The 26,389-nt window shown below is 34.1% G+C and overlaps 1 protein-coding gene and 1 pseudogene across 14 annotated transcripts in view; one reads left to right on the top strand and one right to left on the bottom strand.

The window, feature by feature from the left end:
* Positions 1-23,608, top strand: part of HNRNPC (heterogeneous nuclear ribonucleoprotein C) — a 46,041-nt gene extending 22,433 nt beyond the window's left edge. For 7 of the 14 annotated variants that reach the window (XM_039869859.1, XM_039869860.1, XM_039869861.1 and 4 more), the window contains 7 exons: positions 1,048-1,324; positions 6,168-6,282; positions 6,871-6,918; positions 21,544-21,704; positions 22,246-22,359; positions 22,594-22,754; positions 22,854-23,608. In XM_039869859.1, coding sequence (XP_039725793.1) covers positions 1,084-1,324; positions 6,168-6,282; positions 6,871-6,918; positions 21,544-21,704; positions 22,246-22,359; positions 22,594-22,754; positions 22,854-22,937 — 924 coding nt within the window. In that variant the 5' untranslated portion in view covers positions 1,048-1,083 and the 3' untranslated portion in view covers positions 22,938-23,608. The remainder of the gene's footprint in view (positions 1-1,047; positions 1,325-6,167; positions 6,283-6,870; positions 6,919-21,543; positions 21,705-22,245; positions 22,360-22,593; positions 22,755-22,853) is intronic. The other 7 variants (XM_039869867.1, XM_039869869.1, XM_039869870.1 and 4 more) reach the window with 3 other exon arrangements.
* LOC120608111 (uncharacterized) lies at positions 8,602-8,720 on the bottom strand (annotated as a pseudogene).
* Positions 23,609-26,389: the final 2,781 nt, after the last annotated feature.

Below are 26,389 nucleotides of genomic sequence, written 5' to 3'. Positions count from 1 at the left end.
GATCTTTTTTGATTTGAGGTTCTTCATTACCTTTAAAAGGGATGAATAGGAAATCTTAAGAATGTTACTCTAAATCATAACTTTAAGTTTGGCAGTTGGAATGGCAAGGGGCAGCAGGCAGATGAAAAAGCTAAACGAATGTCAAAATATTTTTACTTAGAAAAGACCTAAGATATCATGAAACTATGTAATATTAAAATAGGATTGTGTCTCTCCAGTATACATACAGAAAGATCATTTTTGTTTCAAAATAGTCTGAGGAAAGTTGTGTCTTGTCCTATTTTGATTCATGCAGTGTTCTACCTGCTAGTTTTATCATCATCACCATCCAGTATTATTAAATGTCCCAACTATATTTTAAGTAAAGAGTCATTGCATTCTGTAAAAATATAGTATTAAATTTAAGGTATCTGGCATATTATAAATCAATTGAAGGACCCGGGAATAGATAGTTCCAGAGTGAACGAATTGGTTCTATCTGTTGCTTTTGATTTAAAAGGGTAATTATACTTGAAGGGCACAGTGTTAGTTGTCCGCATTAATCTAGCTAAAAGAATGGTTTGTGGACAATTTGGAGTTTTTGTGTATCTTTGGGGGAACGAGTGAGACTCATTTTAGTAAAAGTATGCAAGAAGGTGCATAATTGATAGATGGCTAGCAGTGGTTGGGTTAGCACAACTGGAAAGGTGAAAAAAGAGAAATTGGTAGTAGAGAGCTTAAGGGGTTCTAATTTGCTTGAGGACTTTAAACCAGGTCACATGGAATTAATGTCGAAGAGTATTGTGTTGCCAGTAGTCTGTGAAGATTATTTTTTCCTCTTGAAACGATAGTCTAGTACTGTTGGAATAGACTAGAGAAGAGGAAATTGAATTTATAAGGATATATTCAGAGGCTCTGATCTCTTGCTCCTGTTGAGATCTATTTTAACTTGGCTGACATTACCACTCAAGGTAGTTAAAATGGTTCAAAATAAGAGTAGAAAAAGTTTTATCAAGGAATAAATGCTATTTTAGCATTTTTTCACCTGAGTTCCTTTTTTTCTTCCAGTTTTTTGGCTTTTGAGGAACCTTATCATCAAAGACAATGGCCAGCAATGTTACCAACAAGACAGATCCTCGCTCCATGAACTCCCGTGTATTCATCGGGAATCTCAATACTCTTGTGGTCAAGAAATCTGATGTGGAAGCGATCTTCTCAAAATACGGCAAAATCGTGGGGTGCTCTGTTCATAAGGGCTTTGCCTTCGTTCAGTATGTTAATGAGAGAAATGCCCGGGCTGCTGTGGCAGGAGAAGATGGCAGAATGATTGCTGGCCAGGTTTTAGGTAAGGTCTGGGTTGGGTTAATTTTTTCATTGATTATGTATGAGAATTTTTTTCTTTTAATGTTTCTCTCTCTCTCTCTCTCTCTCTCTCTCCATAAAGCTAATAGTAGTCTGAGATTTTCTGGATGTTGTAACTGACTTCAACCTAATAAAAATGTTAAGTTTATAGATATAATAGGCAAAATAAGGATTTTATTTATTATTTTGCATTGTATAGTTGAGACTGGATAATCCTCATTTGGCAGTCTTGAGTAAGGTTGAGGGAGAGGTAGGAATGATTTTGTAAGGTACAATTGCTGTCTGAATGGCAGTGCTAAGTTCACAGTGGACTGGGGGAAGACAATGTAGCCTAGTCACACTGGGCTTTGAAATCAGATATCTTGTCTCTGCATTGGGACTTCACAGTTGTGTGTGTTGGGTAGCCTGTGTAGCTTGCTGAGCCTTAAATTTTCTCACTTGTTACAATGGTAATAGTACTTAGGGTTGTCAAGAGAATTTAGTTAAATCGAGGATTAATTGAGATGATTCATGAAAAGCTTCTAGATGTTCATCCAGCATGTTATACTCAATAAAAGGAACTTATTAAATCTATTTTAGCAACATGAAGTCTGGTTCTGTTGGTTTAGACATTAGTTCTAATAATAGAGGTCTTTTCTGTGATCTAGCATGTTCAAATGTTGAGAAATAAGATCTGATTGAGCTCTGCTCAAATAATGGTTTATTTCTGAACTTTAGGAAATCTCATTATATATTATATTAAGACCATTAAAGCTCTTAAGTATGTTCCTGATTGCAGAATGCAATTTCCTTGAATAGTTTTGTAATTGCTTGTCGGTTTCTAAGATTTGCTGTCAGGGTCGTGTAATTTGATATAGTGTATATTTTCTGGGCTGTGAATATTATGGAAGCTGAAAGGTTTATAAGACAAATCCATTTCTTTTTACTTTTTTATGAATAAAAAAGAGTGAGTACACAGATGTCTTGAGTGCCAAGAATGCGTGGTTCTATTGATAATACATTGTTTACCAGTTTAACAAGATACTTTAGATTTATAAACATTTCATAATTGAATGAAATTTTTAAAGTTTTTAAAATGTTTCTTTGGCTTAAATTCTTGTTTTCAACATTTTCAGGAGTTTGTATTTTGTTTTTTAAAATGCATAATGTACAACATATTTGAAGTCCAACTTGTGCTTCAATACCTACTTGGTTTATTCTCTAGTTGGACTGGATTTTTTCCCCTTGTTTCCATATTGGTGTTTCCTTATAATAAAACTCAAAACTTGAGCTTTTCATGATTACAACATTTAAATAAATGTTTACAACAAAAAAAAAGTAAAGTTTCAGTGGCTTTTGAGACCATTTTTGATATTTGGTTATGGTTTCTCAGTGATTATTTCATTATAGCTCTTTCATTCTAGAATAAAAATGTTGTGTAATTTACATTTCATTTATGAACACATCTCAGATGCTAACATTTTTAAAGTCCCAATTCCAATGGATTGGGAGGGAAAAATATTGGAAGTTAGAGAATCTTATAATCCTTAACATTTAAGATATATAGAGCAGTTGTAATTGAGCGTACATAAGAAAATTTCATAACTTTTTGTCCTACACCCAAAGTACAGGAAAACTCAGAATATATAAGACTTTGGCATCTGTAAAATGGCTATAGCAAAAATGAACTAAAGAGTTCTGTGAGAGGTCTTGAAGCCAGGTTTTTTATTATACTTGTTATTTTCTATCATGGAAATTTTCTAACAAAAATAGAGAGAAGAATGTAATGATCCTGTATGTGATAAGCATCTCCCTTAGCTTAACAGACACCAACATTTAACTAGTCTCGTTTTTTTCTATCATAGCTTGTGTGTGTGTGTGTGTGTGTGTGTGTGGATATTTTTAGGACTTGGAGTGTATATGTGTAACAAAAGGACTTTTAACAAAATGCAAACCCCACTGCCCTTTTCACACATAAAAAAATTCATAGTAATTTCTTGATAACCACTAATAGTCTATATTCAGAATTCTGTCTTTGTTGTTTCAAACTTTTTTATAACTTGGCTTTATTCATATCAATGGCCATTCCATGTCCACATATGCTTGTGATTAATCACTTCTAACATGTCTTTAAATCCGAGTTTCTCCATTCCTTTTTTTTTTTTTAAAAAAAATTCATAACATTTAATTTGTTGGAGAAATCTTTAGTATTTTCCCATACGCTGTACTGATTGCTTGTATTATTTGTCCTATTTTATGTAATGATCTGGAACAGTGCAGTCAGAAATAGAATATGAGCTATTTATGTGATTTTAAATTTGTGCATAGCCATATTAAAAGAAGTAAAAAATAGATGAAATTACTTTTAATATATTTAACTCAGTATAAGCAAAATACTGTCATTTCAGTAGTAATCACATAAAAATATGATTGGGGTATTTTACATCCTTTTCGTACATAGTTTGAAATCCAATGCATGTGCTTCACTTAAAACGTACTTGGTTTTCAGACTCAATGCATTTAAAATGCTCAATAGCCACTTAATGGCTAGCAGCTTACTGTCTTGGTCTGTGCAGATCTGAAGACTTGATCCAATTCAGAGTCTATTTACTTTGGTGAAAATATTCTATAGATAGTGTTACGTACTTCATGCTATATCACATTACATGGCCTAAAGCGGTTGTCCCATTTTTAGTGATATTAAGAATAATTTGCGAGTTTAAGTTTTACATCCTAACCCATTTGTGATAAAGTTCTCCATTAATTTTTCACCTTGTGGCGATCATCTGTTGATGATCATTACTTACGTAGTGATTCATTAGGGGCTGCAAAAGAGTATATCGATACTCTTTGGAAACAAGTGACATCATTCTGTTAGTAGCATTCTGTTTTTAGTAGTGTTATTTCCATTTACAAAATAGAATAATTCTCGATCGCTGAAAATGTCATCCTTGAAAACGTAGCATTCTTATGCATGATGTTAAAGGAACTCTGGCAGCAAGCTCGACTTTGTTTTCCTAAATGGAAAAAGGGTTAAATATAATCTTTGCTTAATTTTAAACTGGTGTTTTTAGTCCATTGCAAATCATTTTTCAGAGCTCAAAATAATTTATCTTTAGCCTGTGAATCACCTTCAACTTGATTCCTGTGTCCTGATACCTTCCTAATGTAATATACTGCTTCCTTGCTTTTTTGATACCACAAGATGTCTCACGTCATTTGGTATACATCTTGATCTAAACCTGGAATTTGCCACTTTTTCCTAAGAGCCTTCCCTCCTTTTAATGGAGTTTGTTTGTTTATTAGGCGAGGCAACCCTTGGTTACCTCACAGATAGCAAGGACCTTGTCAGCTTACAATCCTTTATTTTTTATTTTTTATGTCTAAGCCACTTGATCTTCCTAGTGGTTTCCCATCCAAGTACTAACCAGGCCTGACCCTGTTTGGCTTCCGAGATCAGACAGGATTGGGATTGTTCAGAGTGGCATGGCTGTAGGCCATTAATGGGAATTATTTAGAAACCACTATTTGTATATGTGGAGGGTTTATTTAATTTTTATTCTATCTAGTTTCAAGAGACAGAATAGGGGGCACTTATTTTTTTTGAGGTAACAATTTTATGTGTGCTTTTGCCATAGTTTCAAAATAATCATACCTGTATTTTTACTAAAATGCAATTTTATCAATATATATTCCGTTCTGGGTATTAAACTCAGTCCTATAAAATCATGCAATAACTCTTCAAGTGTAATCAATTTTGATATAGTTTAGTTCTATCTTTCATACGTTTTTAAATTGCTTTTTAAAAAATTCTGTCTTTAGTTTTCTAAAATTTGATTCCAAAGTCAAAACTAAAAAGCAAGATTGTTACAAACATTAGATGTTAAGTACTAGAAATAAGTTTAGTGAACCAAGAACCCAAAGATTATTTATAGATGTAATGGTTTTTAGCAAATACACAATGTACTAAAAGTTTGTTTTTCAACCGCTCATTTAGTGAACTGAGTTTTGGAGGGGGCTAGTCTTTGTTTAATTGATTTTTGACACATGGACTCTTGTTACAAGAGAGAACATGGACTGTTGGTAGGCAATGGTAAATGGTAATGGTTAGGGTAAGTGGCTGGTCACTGGAGTAGGTGTTTTAAAAGTTAATGTTGTGAATGGAAACTATAGGATTTTATTTCCTTTGCTCCTTTATTTCCCTTTTCTTGGTGTGTGTATATGTAAAAAAAAAAGGTTGTTTACTTAAGAGATTCACAGTCCGAACAGTATCTAACAAGCCTTTTTACACACATCTTTACAGCTGATTCTGTATGTAAGAGGGATAAAAATTTACCTTTGTGGGTAATTTAAAGGTATCATACTTCAACCATATTACTTCGTGAATTGTATGTTTTTATTTCTGAGGTCAGTCACTCATTTCTAATATATTTGTGCTAATTTAAAGTGCACAGAATCATTCTTGGAAAGGCAGCTTTTTAGTCAGTGATACTTTTCTCCTATGATATTAACTGAATAAGCAGTTATTCAGTTAACTGCTGGGTGCTCTGAATGATAAGAGTTTCGTTGAAGTGGGAGCAGAGGCTAGAAGGTACTAAAGACAAACTCATTGTTTTCTATATAATAAACACTTTTTGAGTATAGAACAGAAGACAAAAGGAATGGAAGATTAAGTCCTTCCTAGCCTTTTAAAAATTATTGAGCTTTTTTTATATGAGGAAAGATGAGATACGGTGTTAGGCCTTTGTTGATTTACATGACTATGTACACCTTTAAAAGTTTGAAATTTCACTGCTACCCCTGATAGAGTTGTCACTAAAATTTTTGTTTTGTTTTTGTTTTTTCAGATATAAATCTGGCTGCAGAGCCAAAAGTGAACCGAGGAAAAGCAGGTGTGAAACGATCTGCAGCGGAGATGTACGGGTCAGTACCAGAACACCCTTCTCCGTCCCCTCTACTCAGGTCCGGAACTTTATTATTTATAACTGCATTGTGTCCATCAGTGGGCATCTTCTCTGTTTTCTGGATGGGGGGAGGGTTAACTATAGTATGTTTTATCTCTGTAAGAGTAATGCTTTATTAATTTTGTATTAATATACTGCTTTTGTGTCTGTTTCCCAGAGAATTATTAGAATTCCCTGAGATATTTACTATTAAAGGGCAGTTTGGTATTTATAGCATAAATTGAAATCTTTCAAGAGTTATTGTTTAGCTTTTAAGAAGTTGGGGTATAAGAAAGGGAAGGAGGATGGCATAAAAAATGTTTAGTGTACTGTTGTAATTTTCAGTGCTCTTATTTTAGCTGTTACGTTGTGTGTTGAAATTTTAGTAAGCTTTTCACCTAAATTTGCAATTTGGCACTGCATGCTCAGTGGCCTAAGGTGCTTGAATTTTAGTGATCTGTTATTTGAACGATTGAGGATTGATTATTCTGTTTGTCTATTTGTAGTGGTTGATTTGGCATGGGTTTTGGGGTTTTTTTTCCCCATCTGCTTTTGTGAGTTAACATTAACAGCGCCAAATTAATACCCTTTGGTATTTATTTTTCAGCTCCTCTTTTGACTTGGACTATGACTTTCAACGGGATTATTATGACAGGTATGTTAAAGTTGTTTTGTTTTGTCTTTTCCGGTAAAAAGCCGTCTAGTGAGAACCATTTTATTTTGTTTTGTGGTAATGAGCATTCCCTTTTGTAGAAATGAACAACAACACACAGTTTCAAACAAATTCCCCCATTTCTGCCAATACAAAGTGAAAAATACTTTCCTGCAAATCGTCAGAGGTAGATTAGGTAAGGTGACATTTATGTTAATTTCAAAGAATCAGTTTATATATCATTAGGGCATATGAGAACATATTCAATATTTTCTGGACTAATGGTTTTTCTTGAGACAAGTCACAAGTCAGTTTTCTCTTTATTTTAATATTTGTATGCCAAATAAAAGGGCTGACTTGCCTAATGATGAAATGGGGCTTGATTTGCAGTTCCATGGTCTCTTTATTTCTCTGTTGCATACTTTTACTTGACTTTGCATTTTATGGAATTACAACAAAACTAAAAAATGATGTCTAACCTCGAAAATCCTAGTCACCTTTAAGCAAACCAGCTAATACAAAATAGGATACAGGGGGTCGTTGCATAGTTCTAAAAGGCAAGGAGGTTGGAACAATGATTATGATTTCCTCTTGTGCCATCAGAACATTAGTCTGTTTTGGAGAGTCTTGAGAAATAAAATTGAAAGATTTGTGGATAGGGATAGGTTATGGATGGCTTTAAATTTTGGATTTAGAACTCATGTAGGAATTAGTCATTGGTGAATGGTATGATATGCAAAAAGTATTAGTATCACATTGGCATTCTGATAGTCTTTATAAATGTTAAGGAAACCTAGATCTATTTGGTTTGCTACATTTGAAATTATGCATTATATGGAAGTATTTGAGCATATTCATACATTGGACTTGAGAAATCAATATAAATTTTTGCCGTTTTTCATCTTAGAATTCAAGTATTCCAGTCATTAGTATTTTTATGTTAATATATATAAGAATTCCAGTTAGATCAATCCTGCTTTTGGAATAAAAGTAATTATCTTTCTTGATTTGGGAATATTTCACAGAAGAGAAACATTTGGACTTAGTTGATCAATTATATGAAGGGAGGTGAGTAAAGGAATGAAGTTAGCTAGTAGACAGTATGAGTGAAGACCTAAACATGTACATTGTGTTTGAGAAATACCATTTAGACTATGGTGGCTAGTCATTAAAAAGCCAAAAGAATAAGACTGGAAAAAATAGTTTAGATTTGCAATGTAAAAATCCTTGAATGCTATAACATAATATAAGGTTTTGTGATTTGAGTCTCTTTCACGCATCATCAAAATGACAATTTGTACTTAGAGATTTTTTTTCAGATACTGTTTGAAGACATTTTGAAAACTAATGATTTTTATACTTTGAAAATATTAAAATGGCAGACCGTAAACAGTTGAGAGAATAGATGTGGGAAAATTTGGTCACTGATTGAGTGACTTGAAGGCCCTGAAACCTAGTGAGTTTGTTTGAAGTAACTGTCCTTTACTTGTTCTGCACATAGAAATCTCTTGGCCACATTTAAAAGATATCCATACCTAACTACACCTATACAGGTTTTTATACAGTTGGTCTAGATAGACTTGTAAGCATTGATATAGTTATTTTTTATATTTTTAAATGAGGCAACCCTTGGTTGACCTCACAGATTGCAAGGACCTTCTCAGCTTACAATCCCTCATTTTTTTACGCCTACAGCACCTGGTCTTCCTAGGCGGTCTCCTATCCAAGTACTAACCAGGCCTGACCCTGCTTAGCTTCCGCGATCAGACGGGATTGGGCTTGTTCAGGGTGGCATAGCCATAGATGGTATATTATTTTAAAGCCTCCCAAGGAGCTCTAATGTCCAAGTAGGGTTGAGAAGAATCATTGATAACAAAGGATAAGGAAGTAGTTTTATTTCTGTAATTTTTATCCTGTTACTTTGTTGTGACTCCTTTTAAAAAAATTTTGACACATTTTCTTGGATATATTTTCTGGGCTATCATGGACTCTAGCATAAACTTCTATTTTAAATTGAGTGTATAAAAACTTTAATAGTGTATAATTCTACCTTCAAGTTTTAGAGGAGTTCTCTAAAACTTTTAGTTGTCTTGGCGAGGCAGCAAAACTTTGACCATCGCTATCTCGCTATAAATATTTTTGGAAAAAATTGTTTTAAATGAGGAATTTTGCAGGGCTAAATTGATAAGAGATACAGACAGCAAGGAATAGTGAAAAAATTAGATTGTAAAAATTTTTTTTTTTTTTACAATCTAATTTTGTTTGCAGAACAGGCTCCCTTTTTAATAGTTACTTCAATTTTTTTTTGCTTTATATTATGGATCATTTCAAATATGTATAAAGAATGGTATATCAGTAAAAGACAAATAGTGCTTTTATAAACATAACCATAATACTATTTATACATAAAATAATAGAATTCCTTAATTTCATCAGTTTTTGCAGACTTGGTTTTGTGGGTTGTATTTTGTGTTCTTTAGCATGTTCCTCTACCAACTATATTTCCTGTGTATTGGTAGGTAGATTAGGAGGCTTGATTGGAGGATTTGGGTTGTTGTTTTTTCTTTTTTCTTTCTTTTTTTTTCTTCTTTTTTTCTCTATGATTGGGTGGGAGATAGACCAGACTATTTCATTACAAGATATGTACTTCAAACATGATTAGCCTGACTTGACAGAAATTTCAAGAATGTAAATAGGCATTGTGTGTTTTATAAGGAGAAACATTTCAAGTATCAGGAAGTAGGTGATTGACAATGTTTTGTTCGGATTAAGTGATTTGTAATTTTGCTTGGGTATTCACGGGTGTTAGTGATCAAGTCCCAAAGATTGTAAATACTTTACCTTTAAAACTGGAGGATAATCAGATGATAAAAACTGAGTCACTTACGTATTAATATATTGTCTTCTGAGAAAGACAACAGATGATTGGATTCTGTGGCCTTAATGCTGCTGCCTCCACTGCAGTAAGATTAACTGACTTTCAGGTGGGGGTGGGGAAGAGAGTTAAAAACCTGCAACCATTAAATCATTGCTTTAGTTTGGAAGAATTTTTTATGCAAGTTTTTGCTATTGCCATTTTGTTCTTGTAGAATTTTGGATTCTACTTGTTTGTAAGGCCATTCCTGATGTTAAAGATATGGAAGTTCTTAGATGAATTAACATAAATTGTCAGTGTATGTGAAACCACCATTTTAGATAATTTATTAATATCTGACACTGATACACTGTTATTTTTGTTTCAGATATACTGTAAACTCTATCATACATGGTTTATGATTACCCAAAGATTCCTTAACAAACCTTTTTTTCTGGTAGGAAAATAAGCCCCAAAGTAGCTTTATCTTTCAAGATGAATGTTTATGCAAGGTCTATTTATAAAACCAGGGGACTACATAAGTTACCCTTGTGTGCATAACATATTCTTTGTTAATGATGAAAGTTTGATAAACCTATAAGATCCTGACAAAGATGCAGTTCCATTTGAGTCCTCTTGAGAATCTTGTTGCTTCTAGGAAAATTGTAGCTGGAGCTGTTCTTTGTAATGATTTCTTTTTCAAATTCTAAAATTTCTGTAATTTATTTAAAATCTCTTTCCACATTGATTTTCATTCATTCACTTTTGAAATTATTGTTAGATGTAGTATAATAGGCAGTATGGTGTTAAGTAAATATGCCAGTACACCATGATTAAGGAATGAAGTGCATCCACTCACTGATCAAACACAACTCGTGTATGACAATATAGTGTACAGTGAAGAAAGTGCTGTGAAATTAACAGGTTCCTATGTGTCCTGCACTGAACAGGATTAGCTCTTAGAAAGATGAGTTGTGTTGCCCTTTAGGGAGCTCTAAGTTCCATTTTTAAGATTTAAAGAGCCCCATTTTGTTTCACAAAGGGCTATATTTTAACTTGCCTTTGATAGTAAGTAGGTTTTTAGGCAGATAAAGGGAACAGCTCTAATAAAGATGCAGAGTTGTGCGTATCTGGTGTATTTGGGTAAGCCGCCAACTGTAATTGGAAAGATAGTAAGGGGCTTTGTATGGCGTGTTAAGGGATTGTGTCCTGTAGGCAGAGAAAGCTTAGAAATACCCCCATGGCTAGAAAAGAGAAACCGAAGGGGCAAAAAGATATAAGTAGTTATCATTGTGTGAATGTTGGAATATAGAGGTAGTCTGGGCTTGGTGTATAATGTATTGGGTTAAAGTTAGGAAAGTAGGTGCTTTGTGGGAAGAGAGTCAAGTATTGTGAGATTTTATCTTCTTTTTTTTTTTTACACCTACAGCACCTGGTATTCCTAGGTGAGATTTTATCTTTTTTGACTAGAATTATTCGTTTAAAGGTTGTAATTAGAGTTTAGAGGTTTGAGTTGAGTTTTGGGAAACAAGCAGTTTCGTTGTTGATTTCTTATTCTACACATCTTTTCCAGGAAGGTGTGCTGCTCAATAGTAAAGGAACGTAGTTGATGTGTGCAGTGGTGGCAGTCTATTGAAATGCAGGATGTGCAAAAGAGGCTATCATATTCAGTATTTGAGCCATTATTTTGTTCTAGGCACACAAAGATTTAGGTTTTTGATTACAAATCAAAAAATATAAAATATCGTTTGAAGGACACCCCACCTTATAGGGTTTAGAGGAGTTGTCATATTGCTTCCCTCCTTTTCTTCCATTTTCCTCATATTCCTGAGCAGTGCTGGACCTGAGAGATGGGCTTTGTATATGTGTGTAAAGGGACATTATATGAAATACTCAGGTTTAGGATAATTGGTTAGGCTGTTTGTGTGAAACGGGACGTGGTTCAGAGAGAGCAAGAGGTTCTGGGCTATTGGAAAAGCTAAGAGATGCCTCTTCAGGTGTCACCTAAAGTGACATTTTAGATGTCATTTTAGGCATGAGGTAGTAAGATTTTGCATTTGCTCAGAGCCCCCTTGTATTGATTGTATTTTTCTTGTGGGAACCTGACTTGTGTTATAGTTGCCAGGAGGATTTTGAATGAGGGTATAGATAAGTAAAAATATCCTTTAAACATAAACTTGATTGTTAGGAGACTTAAAATATTTATTTTACTTAGCAGGGCTATTTTCTTGTTTCCTGGACTCTTGTTGAGTAGTTGGGAGATTTTTTTTGAAAGATAAAGAAGCATTTGAACATGGATCAGGGAATGCCATATGGCTCTGAATTAAGTGGTATTTTGGTTATATTATTATCTAATCCAAAGGTAGTCCCTGCTGTTTCAGCAATCTACTTCTGGACAGTCTTTCATTCAGGTCAATGTTATTACCCTTCCTTCCACCCTTTTTAAAAACTGAGCTTTATTGAGATATAATTCACATACTCCAAAATTCATTATAAAGTGTGCAATTCAATTTAGTATATTCAGAGTTGTACAACTGTGATCATGATTTTAATTTTAGAACATTTCATCACTCCCAACATAAATTTTACCTTATTAGCAATCATTTCCTATTACTTTGTCCCCAGACCCAGCACCCAGAAATGTACTTTCTCGCTATAGATATGCCTATTCAGGACATTTCATATCAATAGAATCACACAATGTGTCTTGTGACTGATTTCTTCCACTTAGAGTAATATTTCACAGTGATCCATTTTGTACCATGTAGTAATACTACATTCCTTTTTATTGCTGAATTATGTTCTATAGTATGGATAATACCACATTTTGTTTATTCAGTCATTAGTCGTTGGACATTTGAGATGTTTCCACATTTTAAGTAACAGTGCTATGAACATTTGTATACATGTATGCATGGACATATATTTTTATTTCTCTTGGGTATATATCTAGGACTATATTGCCAGGTCTTAACCTTGAGGAACTGTCATTCTGTCTTACAGTGCAGCTGTATCATTTTTACATTCCCATCAGCCATGTATGAGGGTTTCAATTACTCCACATCCTTGTCAACATTTGTTTTATTATCTTTTTTATTTAAGCCATTCGAGAGGATTAGAAATATTATGCCATTGTGGTTTTTGTTTGCCTTTGCTTAACTTAATATTGAACATTAATGTGCTCATTGGCTGTTTATCTTCAGAAAAATGTTTGTTGCCCATTTTTAATGGAGTTGCTTTTTTGTCATTATTGAGTTGTAAGGTTTCTTTATATATTCTGGATATATGTCTCTATAGATATATGTGAAATGGACAATTGAAGTTTATTACTGTTTTTTTTTTATAGCTTTGCCATTCTGTTTTGTGATTATAGCGATATTAACTTGCCAATTTTCTAAGGACATTTAACAGGTTTATAAGGATTATGGTTTTGTTATAAACTGAAAAATATAGACTTCTCGGCTCTCTTTGGAAATTTTTTATAGGAAGTAGATAGATGTCTGTGGAAGCAACAAACCAAAACAGTGCTATCCAAAAAAACTTTGTGGTGGTATAAAAATTCTATATCTACACTATTAGTATGGTAGACATTATCCACATTTGGCTGGTTAGCATTTGAAATGTGGCTAGTAGAACTGAGGAACTGAATTTTCAGTTTAATTTAACTGCATGTGGCTAGTGAGTTCACTGAGTTGGACAGTGCAGGCCTAGAATGCTGCAAAATTAGTCTTGCTGGGTTGGATGAATTTTGCAGTGTTCAGTATGAGAATGCTAATAACTAAAGATTGCTCTTAGGCAAGAAATTAGAGAACCTGTATGTATTTTGGAACTAAGCTAACAAGAACTATTGACAGAATATTCAGGAAACTTATTTTTCAAGGAAAGAAAGAGCAGGTATGCTTTTGATAAATAAAGGATGAGATTACATTTTGATACCCTTTTCATAACTAATCCAAGGAATAAGAAAGTCCACTAAATAGAATTTGACTTGTTCAGGCAGATAAACCTTTTTTTCAGGACCTTATTTTACAGTGACCAATATGTTATTATTGTGAGATTATTGGAGTTCAGCAAGGGGAACAGATTATTCGAATACAAAAATATACAAGCAGGAGAAACTCGTAGAAATTTGTGTTTTTGATTTCCTCACAGGGGAGCATGACATGATAGTGTGAATTCACATCCGTTATAGGCACAAGATTTGGAGTTTATTTTATGATAAATAGCTTGAAAACAATTCAATTTTTGGTAGATTATTCAAATTTTGTTTGATTTTTCTTGGGCTAAAACTCCCAATAGTCTTTACAATAGAAAGAGGCAGACCAGTCCTGATTTTCCAGCTATAAGGGTAGTTTTGGTTTGTTATCTGTTGCTGGTAATGTGATTTATGATAAATTCTTTCCTAGAAGCCAGTTTAGGAGACTCATTTATTTTCTCAGCAAGTATTTGTTAAGATCTTACTGTGAGATGTTGTTGTATATACCAGGGATACTATAGTGGAAAATAGGTGGCTTAAGAGAAGATGGTTGGATTGAACACATCACACAGAGCATGTTAAGGCATCGCATATCTTTAGCTTTTACTCTGAATGAGATGGGAAGCCATTGAAGAGTTTTGAGCATTGGATGAGGTTCTTATTTGTATTTTAACAAGATTACTCTGGAAATAGAATAGTGGCCAATGAAATTATCTAGGCAAGCATCATTTGGGGAAGGACCAGGGAACTGGAAGTGGGAGTGGTGAGGAGTATTTGAATTTTGAAGTTAATTGCAGATAGATTTGCTTACAGATCAATATGAGGGCTGAGAAGAACAATCAAAGATGTCACCAAAGCTTTGGCCTGGACAACTAGAGACTTGGTTTTTATAGACACTGGCGATGGAAGAACATTGGAGGAACTAGAGTGAAAGGTGGACCAGTTGTGGACAGAGTGCCAATTTAAGCTCCTTATACACATCTACTTTGAGAGATGTTAAGTAGTAAGCAGTTGTTTCTGCTTACAAGTCATAAAATCATGATACTAGATGAGTGGAAATAGAAAGGAGAGATCCCTGGAGCACAGCAACTTTTAAAGAAAGACCTGGGAGATGAGGAATGAACAAAAATGATTGAGAATGCTGTAAAGAAAAAAATTAGAAACCAGAAGCGTGAAGTATCCTGAAAACTGAATGTCAAAAGGGTAAAGGGGTGAACCGACAAGTATTGATAATTTCATAAATGAAGGTTTAGAAATGTCCGTTTGATTTATCAATATGGAGAACATTGGTGACTTTGACAGGGGTAGGTTTTGATAATGGTAGGGGCATACACTTTAAAGGAGATTCAAGAGAAGAGAATGGAAAGGTAGAAGTTGGAGACGGCATAGAAAACTTTTGCCTTCGGTGTACAATTTTGACATGAACAGCCATGTGCCTACCAGAACAGTTAAAATACAGATAGTTCTATATCTCCCAAAAATTCACCATGAAGTTCTTTTGTTGTAGTCAGTTACCTCCCTCCACCCTGTCCCCTAGCAACCACAAATCTGTTTTCTCAGACAGCACCTTGAAATAAATTTTATCATAAGTGAAACGAGAAGTGTATGAGAATATAGGAATGAATGGGCCTACAAGTTCTTAATGTATGGTCTATAAACAATATTCTTCATAAATATTGTTTTAATAATTTTAGCGTTTTAAAACTAAAAATCAGACCACACTGACAGTTTAAAGACATTATCTTCAAAAAAGATCTGAAGCGTGATATTTTGGAGTATGTGTTGAGAACATCATGACAAATCATTAATGTTATAAATCTTTGGTGAGGAGTCTAGAAGAGATTATCACCTGAATGGAAAGCTTTATAAACAGAAGCAAAGTCAGATTAAACATCATGCTTCTTAACATAGTCTTGGATCCAGTCCTGTTACTGAAAAGATTGAAAGATTGATCCAAGACTCAAAGCAATCTGCTTATTATTGCTCAGATTTCTTTTTTATTAAGAAGGTTTTTGGGTGAGTTTTCAAATTGTCTTCCAGTGAAACATCTAGTTTCGTGTTAACATAGCTTCCCAATGAATCCATCAAGACACATCACTGTCTTAATTTTAAGATGCAGTTTTCATATTTTAAAATTTGTAAAGTTGTATACATTTTAAAATAACTATGCATACTTAATTTTTCCCCCCTTGGAAAACTGTTATAAAAATAAATCAGTGGGGCAGTTTTCAATCCAAAGTGTCTTTGAATTTGTAAAAATACCCCTCAATACTAATATCAACAATTCTTGCTGAAAGATTGCAGAACTCATTGTTAATGGGCACCTTTGATGCTACATATACAGGGGCTATTGATTCCTGTTCATGAAGGAATGCATGTGGTGTATCTCAGTCTTGATCATTATTCTTTGGGTAAGGTTCTTAAACATGCCAAGATAGTAATAACAGTTTTCTTTCTTTTTTCTTTTCTTTCCTTTCCTTTCTTTCTTTGTTACAAAATTGTTTGGTTTTTTTTCCACACAGTTTATTAAATGTATATTGAATGATTCTGTACATCATACTGGTTTATCATGCTGATTGAGCAGTGTTTGCTGTTTTTAATTTGACTGTTATACAAATAATCTATTTTCTTAATGGATCATTGGATAAAGGCAACAGGAAGAAAGTTAAGGAACATCAAGTGCAACTATACACATTTACCTTGGTAATTGGCACTCCATCCATAAATTACCTGAGCACAAGTGTAAATTAACAGTTGTATCCAGTTTGGCTTCTCCCAGACTTACCAAGACAGCATATTTGTGAAGGAGTGCCTGCAGATAACATTAGAGACAGACAAAAATTATAAAAATTTAGCTAGTTGATTTATTTTTAAACTCAAAAGCAAGAATTCCAACTATGTCATGAAAATGGGGGTTTGGCGTTCTTTTTTAACATGTAATTTCATATTTACATTTTAACATACACATAAGTTAAACATGTTACATAGTCATTTTTAGGACTTTTTTTCTTACATAATTAAAGTCAGTAGTTACTCATAAAATATAGCTTTGACATTTAAAGAAATACTATAAAAATTACAGTAGCTAGAACTTTTAAATTTCTGACTTTTAATAGATATTTGTCTATGTTGAATTTTATTTCATAATCCTTGATAATAACATTTAAGATAATTTCATTTCGTTAGTTAACCATGTTAAAACAGATTAGATTTTAAAAGTCTTCTGAGGGGGTTGTGCCAGCTATACAGTTAGTGGGAAATGTTTTGGTTGTTTTAAAAGATATTGGAAAATAGTTATCTAAATCATTTCAACATAGTTTCACAGAAGCTTTTACGAAGACTGGGAAATAAATATTTAGAAATATATTTTATAATGTTTAAAGATATCAGTTATTGAAGGCCTTAATTCTTGAGCAGTTTTAGAAATTCTGGTATTCATGAATACCAGATACTCTGTTCATGCACTATAACTGCTTAGCTTAAATCCACACAAGGCCAAAGATAAAACAAATTTTGTAAGGTCCTTTTCTATAATGTTATGTATAGGATATGTTGTATAGGAAGGTTTACTCTGGTGACATGTTGGGAAACCTATAAATGAAGTTGTAGATTGTCACAGGTTAGAACACACTGATAGGAATTAAACTTTTATAAAACAAATAATAGCAGAAGATCTTTACTCAGTGCTTTAGTTCAGTTTCAACTTTTTCAGTGACTTGTTAAAGTGTAGCTATAGAGTTTGAGGTGGGATCTATTATTAATTGAGAATTTAATTACTGGAGCTAGGTTGGCTCTTAAAGTTTATAATTTTTGCAGTTGTGTCACATTGTTTTTTATGGTTCTTTGTATATGTCCCACAGACTACATTTTACTGATATTTATTAATTGGGATCTTGTTCATTTCCACTTTCTTAAAATCATCTTGTGAATCTTAGGGATTTGTACCTATTTTTCTCTGTATCTCTAACTATAAAGCATATTTCTCAGATATGGGCACATAATATTCTAGATTTGGTCCTGATTAGCTCAAATAGAGTGGAATATTTTATTTCTAAATCAGTGGTTTTTAACTTTTTGCGAATGGGTGCATTCACAGAATGTTAGCAATTTCAGGGATTCTCAGACATTCTAAAGCCCAATTAGAGTAGCCTGTAAAATCAGTCTCTCTTCTAGGAAAATCAAAGGCAAGCAGGAATAAAATTCATCTTGAAATTTTCCATTGTAGATAAAAAAGAATGAAGTGGAAGGAAATGATAACCTCCTGACACTTTATTGAAATTATAATGGGATTGCATATTTAAACTGAATTATATAAATCAATATTGTACTGGGGGAGGTGATTTTACTATAGTGCTCTCATCTTTAAATTATTTCATGTTGTATTTGTTTTTTTGTGGGCAACAATATCTGACAACTAGTTGGTTATCAGGTTACCTTTTTGGTAATTGATATGCTTTAAATTATTTTTAGTCTAAATTTTTAAGACAGGAAACATCTATGGTACATTAAATAAATGAATTTAAGAGAATGTAGATTTTTACTAATATATTAATTCTAGTTGTCTCTACTTTGGTAGTGATTGAATGAAATGTTATTTTCTCTTTAAAACTATTTTAGAGGAGTTTTATTATTTTTCTATTAGAATTGGCATTCAGTATTTTATTAGTTTCAGGTATATGACATAGTACTTTGACATTTATATAATTTATTAAGCAACCCCCCTGATTAGTCAAGTACCCACCTGCAACTGTATGTACTTACTACAATATTAAGACTACATTCCCTATGCCTGGTTCTTTACATCCCCATGACCGTTTTGTAACTATCAGTTTGTACTTAATCCCTTCACCCAACCCCCCACCCCCAATCCCTCTCCCATCTGGCAACCATCAGTTTTGTTCTATGTATCTATGAGCCTGTTTGTTTTGTTTGAGATCATAGCATTTGTCTGACTTCTTTCACTTAGTATAATATCCTCTAGGTATTATGTTAAGTGTTTGTTAACATGTGTTGTCACATCAAATTTATTATTATTATTATTATTATTATTAGTTGTTGTTGTTGTTGTTATGACCTAAAGATCATTATGTGTTAAGAAGCTTGCCTTTGAAAACCTGTGTTTTTAATAAGTGCCTTGTAATGCTTATGTTTTAGCTTGGGGGTTAGGATAAAGATTCTTTGTCTTATCTGTTCAGATGAGTAGTTAGCTAATGTGTATCCATAAATGTTTTGTTTTCTTTAAAATGGTGTTTTAATTATCTTTATTCTGACTAGATTTTAATACCAACACTTACTGTGTAGATTTCTGATTTAGGTAGCAGTCATAATTCTTTCAGTTGTTAGTATTTGTTCCTTTGGTAATAATGAAACTTCATGAAGACTTTAATGACTTGGGCTTTATTGGTAGGGGATCAGCAGCTGTTGCCTTATGTGATTTACTGTACATGGAGTAAATGATTAATTTGTAACTAGTTCTTAAAGCTGTCATGCTTAGCTTCCTATTATCTGTCCCTTAAGGGATATGGTAGTAGGTATGAGTTTTCTCTTCATGTTTTCTTTACTTTGTTTCACAGCCATGCACTTTGACATTTTTGAAGCAAGATCAGCTTAAACTTCCTTAGAGGAGTTTTTCAAGAGTCCATTTTTGCTTGAACAGCACTTAAGTTCTATGGCACTAAAAGCCCTTTGGGATTATCAGTTGATCTTTTTAAAATATATTTTTCTTTTAAGAACTAGAGCATTTGACTCCCATTTGTGTTCATGAGGCCATTACACAGATTCAAAACAAATTGCATTTCTTGCTTCATTTTCATTGTGGCCATTTTCCTGGATCAGATGAAATAGTATGGTTCAAAGGGAATTCAGTGCCATAAAGTATAGGGAATCTGGAATGGCTAACTCATTGGTTTGGAGACTGGTGCCATTGAGAGTGAGTGGTTTGGGAGGTAGGTTAGATCTCTTAATTCTGCCGGGCTGGGGCATGAGCTTTTTCATGCCCAGAGGTACAGATAACTCGCCTTTATTTACTTCCAAAAATTATTTTAAAAGTATCATAAGTGTCGTCATCTTGCACAGAAGAGAGTAGTTTCTGAACACTGATATTTTATAGTTTCTTAATCATTATACTTAGGAAAATTTGGGGCCAAAAGAGGAAGAGTTTTATGTAAAAATGGAAAATAGTGGTAATAAAAGTATCTTTCTCTACGTTAATTCCCATAAATGGGTTAAATATAACATAAAGTAACAGTTCAGTTAATAACTCGTCTACTGAGAAGAGACCACTGTAGAAATGCTAAGGCCTTCCTGATTTTGAATCATAAATTTTATTTTCTGGGGCTCAAACTTCAAAGTGCTCTTATTGTAGCTTAGAAAAAAGACATAAGGCTTTACTAACTAGTACAACATGATTGATTCTTTGGCATATGGCAATTACTACATTTCAAGGGGAAAAGTTGTAGGTGACCAGTGACTAAAAACTGCTTCAGTAAATATTAGTCATTCCCCATCTTGTTTGGCAGTGTGTATATGCGCTTATTAATTTAGGAAAATTTTTCTATCATAGGGAAAGATAAAAAATATCTTGTTAAAATAGGATGAAAACATTTTAGGTTAAGATTGGTTGAGCAGAAGAATTATCTGTGAGAGCCTATAAAATCGGTGTTTTCACTTCTAGGAGGATTGGAGGCTGTTATAAACTTGGAGAAGACTAGCCATTAATGAATAACGTACATAAAAAGGAGAGACTCAGCATCAGATTATATTCGAATTATAAGATTTCAAAGCTGTTTAATACATCACATTAGTTCCTTAAAACCTTTGAACTAAGAGCAGCAGTTAGGTTGTTATTTATAGAAGACTGTCTGGGCCTCAGAGTTCAGTTGGTTGCTAGAAAGGTACAGATCTAGAATTTTAAGGTCTCCCCACCCCACTGCTCCACCCCCCCCCCATCCTACTGGTGTGTCTTACACTGCCACAGGCTTTTGTAAAAATAGCAGCATGGAATCTAGAGTCTTTCTAGAACTGATCCATGTAAGAAGTTTTTGGTTGTATTTTGAATTTCTTCTTTGCCTTACCTATCTTTAGGAATCACTGGGACACTTATCCAATGGAAGCAGCAGTTATCAACCAGTGATTTTTGAGAGCTGAATGTGTGTGTGCTGGGCAGTGGTTTTAAGCACTAGTGAATAGTGAGCAAGATAGACAATATTCTCTGTCCTTTTGGAGCTCTGAGTAGAGCTTATGCATAAATGTTGTTAGAATTGGTCATGGTATTTTATACACAGCTAACACATGAAATGGCTGTTTGTTTTTATAGGCCCAGCATGATTAATATTGGCAAGCTTATGTGGTTCAACCTAGTAATCACTAACTAGTAGCGATGATTTTGTATGTTTCTGTGGGCGAAAAAAATCAGAATTTAGCTAACAATGAATATTTCTTTGGTTTATATGAATTGTGTATGTTATAGCATATATATAAAAAGAATAAGGTCAAGATAAAAGCCATTCATTATTAAAAAATACTGTTTACCAATACTACCATAGTATATAGTAACCTTTTAGTCCAGTGCTTAAGGCCAGCCAACCCTATCTTTGGATGTGTTTGTGTATATGTAGTATTTTCTTGAAGAAAAGTGGCAGGCTTAAAAATTTTAAAGAGTGAAAATTTTTACTGGCTTTTTTAATGAAATTGGAAAATAAATGATTAAGAGACTGGACATTTGTTTTATGAGGTCACTGTTGTTTGGATCTTGCTGACTTTATTTTAGTGTGAAGGAATTCTGTTTTCTTATTTATAGGATGTACAGTTACCCAGCACGTGTTCCTCCTCCTCCTCCTATTGCTCGGGCTGTAGTGCCCTCCAAACGCCAGCGTGTGTCAGGAAACACCTCACGAAGGGGCAAAAGTGGCTTCAATTCTAAGAGTGGACAACGAGGATCTTCTTCCAAGTCTGGAAAATGTATGTATTATTATTGCAGTTTTGTGATTCTCATATTTCTTGTGTGTTGAAATAGGGAAATTAATACAGTTAATAATGTTCAGTTTTTGCACAAATACCTTTGCATAATCAAAATAATGAAAGAGAAGAAGATAGGGATTAGAGATTAAGGGGTGAACTCTAGACTGTCTTCTATCCTTAAGACCTTGGTAATTTGGATAAAGTTGTTAGACTTTAGGGAGTTGAGGCACCCGTTAAATTTATGAAATACATATCAGTAAATCAGTACAGAAAGTGCTTTAAAAAGGAACTAAGGTCTTTAGCAGGCCTACAAAAGTCAGAATGCTACTCTACTGCTAATTGAGTAGGCACATTGGGTTCAGTTTTCAGCTACCAACTAAAAGATCAAAAGTCCCCATTACTAGGACAATCTATTATTGACTCCATTTCTCCCTGTGGATCTTCCGTTGGCTACTAGTGCATAGTCTACTAGGATTGTATTTGGTAACTGGTAGCTTCTGGTACATTTGATTCTCATTTAGGGTTTTGTTTATATTAAAAGTGAAAGGAGATGACCTTCAGACCATTAAGAAGGAATTGACACAGATAAAACAAAAAGTGGATTCTCTACTGGAAAGCCTGGAAAAAATTGAAAAGGAACAGAGCAAACAAGGAGGTAAATAGTCCTGCTGCTTGTTGTGTGTAGTTTTGGGTTAGTTACCTAAGATAGTTGAAAATATTTGTTGGAATAGTGGGATATAAAGCAACTGACTATGGGAATTTGAATTGGGAAGGTCATTTGTGTGGGAGGATTTAGACTTGTGCTGCAGTTCTACAATTATTAGTGGGGATTGTCTACATCCTGTGGACATTACTTGCCCCTAGACAGACTTGTCCTTCTCATCCCCAGTAGAGATGAAGAATGATAAGTCAGAAGAGGAGCAGAGCAGCAGCTCCCTGAAGAAAGATGAGACTAATGTGAAGATGGAGTCTGAGGGGGGTGCAGATGACTCTGCTGAGGAGGGGGACCTACTGGATGATGATGATAATGAAGATCGGGGGGATGACCAGGTGAAAACTACGGGAAAGGAAAGAAAGAGGTGGTGGAGGGGGGATCAGGGACACATGGAGTGCCTCTAACTCCATCCTATTTGTGTCTGTTTCTCACAGCTGGAGTTGATCAAGGATGATGAAAAAGAGGCTGAGGAAGGAGAGGATGACAGAGACAGCGCCAATGGCGAGGATGACTCTTAAGCACATAGTGGGGTTTAGAAATCTTGTCCCATTATTTCTTTACCTAGGCGCTTGTCTAAGATCAAAATTTTCACCAGATCCTCTCCCCTAGTATCTTCAGCACATACTCACTGTTCTCCCCGTCCTGTCCTTCCCATGTTCATTAATTCATATTGCCCTGCGCCTAGTCCCATTTCACTTCCTTTGATGCTCCTAGTAGTTACGTTAAGTCTTACCCTGTAATTTTTGCTTTTAATTTTGATACCTCTTTATGACTTAACAATAAAAAGGATGTATGGTTTTTATCAACTGTCTCCAAAATAATCTCTTGTTAATACAGGGAGAACAGTTCTTTCCATTCATACATGAGTTCAGTAGTTGCTTCCCTAACTGCAAAGGCAGTCTCATTAGTTGAGTAGTACCTGAGAGCAGCTTTGAGTTAGAGGTATGTGTGTTATACCCCACATAAGAGTGCTATGTGGGGCTGTTCAACACAAATGTAACAATGTATTTTTGTGAATGAGAGTTGGCATGTCAGATGCATCCTCTAGGAAAATAATTAGTGTAATAGTCTTAAGATTTGTTTTCTAAAGTTGATACTGTGGGTTATTTTTGTGAACAGCCTGATGTTTGGGACCTTTTTTTCTCAAAATAAACACATCCTTATTAAACCAGGAATTTGAAGAAAAAAACCCTGGTTTTTTATTTTTGTATTTTATAATTGTTTATTTCAAATTCTTTGTTTCACAGCGGCCTCCACAAAACCCTTAAAATGTACTAGATAAATTTTTCTCTGAGTCATAATCATTATGCATATCAACATACACTACTCAAATTACATTTCATTAGGGTAGGTATTGAATTAAGGAGACAAGTAACTTTGTGGAGTGGAGAGTCCTTCATACTCCTAATGAAAACATTTGGGAAATACATTAAGCCTTTTCATCAATGCTTTGTGGTCTACTTGGCACCCTTTTGAGATTGTTGTTTTGTCCATATATAGAAAAGGCTCAAACATGTCAAGATTTTAGGAAAATTGAAACAACTGGATAACGAAACCTGTTTTCTTCCATTTTGTCCTTTAATTGCTATTTATAGACTCAGCTACCTTCTGGATTCTGAGTCTGTGCCTCATTGTTATTGAAAATAGCTCTTTCCTGGTCTTCTATAGTCTGCTTTCCCAGATAACTGATAACATAGTAAAGGTTATACATTTATTTTACTTTCAATTAGTTTAAGCCATACGAACTCATTTTTAGGGCACACCCCCCCCCTTGATTAATTGCGATGATTTTAGCTATAGTTAGCACCCAAATTTCTAAGGATGGATTTATTAAACCGCTCCCAGATTTATGATGGCTTGCCTAGTCCTGGAAGGTCCAATTGATTTGTTTTATACATTAGTTTTTCCAGCACAGCAGGACAAAAATATGGTTATTTTGGACTGTTATCATTCACACAAACCTTGGATTCCCTGGAAAGTTGCTATGTATTTCATTGCTTTCAGCAAAGGCATTTTTATATCCCACCCAGTAGGTTCAGACTTCATGTCTTATTTATTTATAAGGATCTCATACACCATCTTATATAACAGGTGACAGTAAAAAGAGGCTGAACTATGGATTACCCTTGGATCTCAGATCAAGAGTATAAAAGTAGCTTTTGTGTGTTAATTTGGTCAAAAATACTTCTATCCACCCTGTTTCTGATCACATGAGGTTTCCTATGTTACAAACTCACTTTAAGCACATAACTTATGATAAAATAAACTTTTTAAGAGGCTAGTATTTTAAAAGACCAGTGATCAGATGATAGGCTTATAATCACTTATATTATGTAACCCTGGGCCCCAGGAAATGAAATAAGAGTAAGTTCAATAGAAATTATAGAGGCACAAGTGTAGGCTTGACAGTTTTAGAGTAAGCTAATTTTTATAAAGGGAATTCTGGGTAATGACAATCTCAGTGACAACCTTACCCTCACTGTTCAGTGGAAGTAAGATTTTAAGTAAAATATAGTGATGCACTTGTTGGATGTAAAATTCAGAGCAGTCGGTTTTCTCAATTTGCAATGAAATCTAAGAAAATTCTGTGGAAGCTTTTAAGAATGCAATTTCCAACCATGTTTGGAAAGCAAGAGAAAAGGTGAATGATTTAAAAAGAAATTCCTCTGAAACATTTCTGTTGCTACATCATTTTTCATTGGGGAACTTTATAATCCTGAAGCCTGCAGGATTATAAAATTAGTGCTAGTGTGTGTTTTAAAGCCTCTTACAGAAGGAACTATGTGTAACAACAGAAAAGGAAAATAATGCAAATAGGAACAATAAGGTGGTAAATTGGAAGGGAATAAGTCAAATGAGGATTGAGAATGAATGGAAGGAGTGGAGGAAAAATAACCATTGTTTGAGCCATACATGAACCATAAAATATCAATAAAGCAATCTGCTAGACAATTTTAACAGCAGTTTCTCAAGAAAATAAGTTGCTAGGGGGAAACAAAGCCCAAGGGGTATAATACAGAAAGCAGAGAAACAGCAGATGACAAACTATACTTCACAAATACTAGTGTATTTAGGTAATAGATGAAATGATGGGGGTGTGTTACGGAAGTAGAGAATAGGAAATCACTGTGTAATGAAATCAGTTGAGAGACATGTACTTTGTTCTGAGAATATGTGGCTGGCCTGTGATGGACCACTAATAAAACTAAATTTTGTTTTCGGGAGAGTGCCAGGAAGCATCGTTACTGACTGGCCTGAGAGAAGGAAAGACTTGGCCACAAACTTTCCTACTGACACGTGACCTTTTTATTTAATATGAGGAAAATTCAGCTATACCAGTGTCAAATGGGATTTGAACCCTATCAGATCACCTTGACCAAGAAAATGCATTTCAGTTGAATTTAGAGGGATAGAAGAATAAGCACCCTCATTATTCAAGAAAACCAGATAACTAGCAAAACAGCTACACAGCTATGACAAATGATAGTAACCAGTAAATGAGTTACACGTAACGTGCAGAGTATGAACTACTAAGTAACTTAAAAACTTCACGTGCTTTATCAATGCTCTACCTCACAGGGAACAGGTATCATTTGCACTATGGTGTTTATTTGACTAATAAGGGGCACTGTTGGAGAATTTTTAGTGTTATAAAAGCTTGGGACAAAGTAAAAATTTAAGCTGGTTATAGATAGATACCTGACTGCGATGAAACAATTACCAGTTTTAGGAGACTTAAAATTAGGGGTGTTGGAAAATTCCAAATTTGCGTTATTAAATTAATCCTAATGAAGTAAAGTAAATCAAGGAGAAGGCCTCAAGACAATGCAGTGGTATTAATAACTCAGGTTAATAAAACATGTTTTCCCCATTTATGAAAAGCAGACCTGTTTAAAGTGTGGTAGTCCTATTGTCTATGCCGGGACTCTTCTCCCACTAAACTAGAAGTACAAAATAGGAAGAAGAGATG

Source organism: Pteropus medius, unplaced genomic scaffold (genome assembly GCF_902729225.1).
Source record: "Pteropus medius unplaced genomic scaffold, Ma_sr-lr_union100, whole genome shotgun sequence".
Lineage (NCBI taxonomy): Eukaryota > Metazoa > Chordata > Mammalia > Chiroptera > Pteropodidae > Pteropus > Pteropus medius.
Note: the sequence above shows the minus strand (reverse complement) of the source record. Positions and strands in the feature narration are given on the sequence as shown.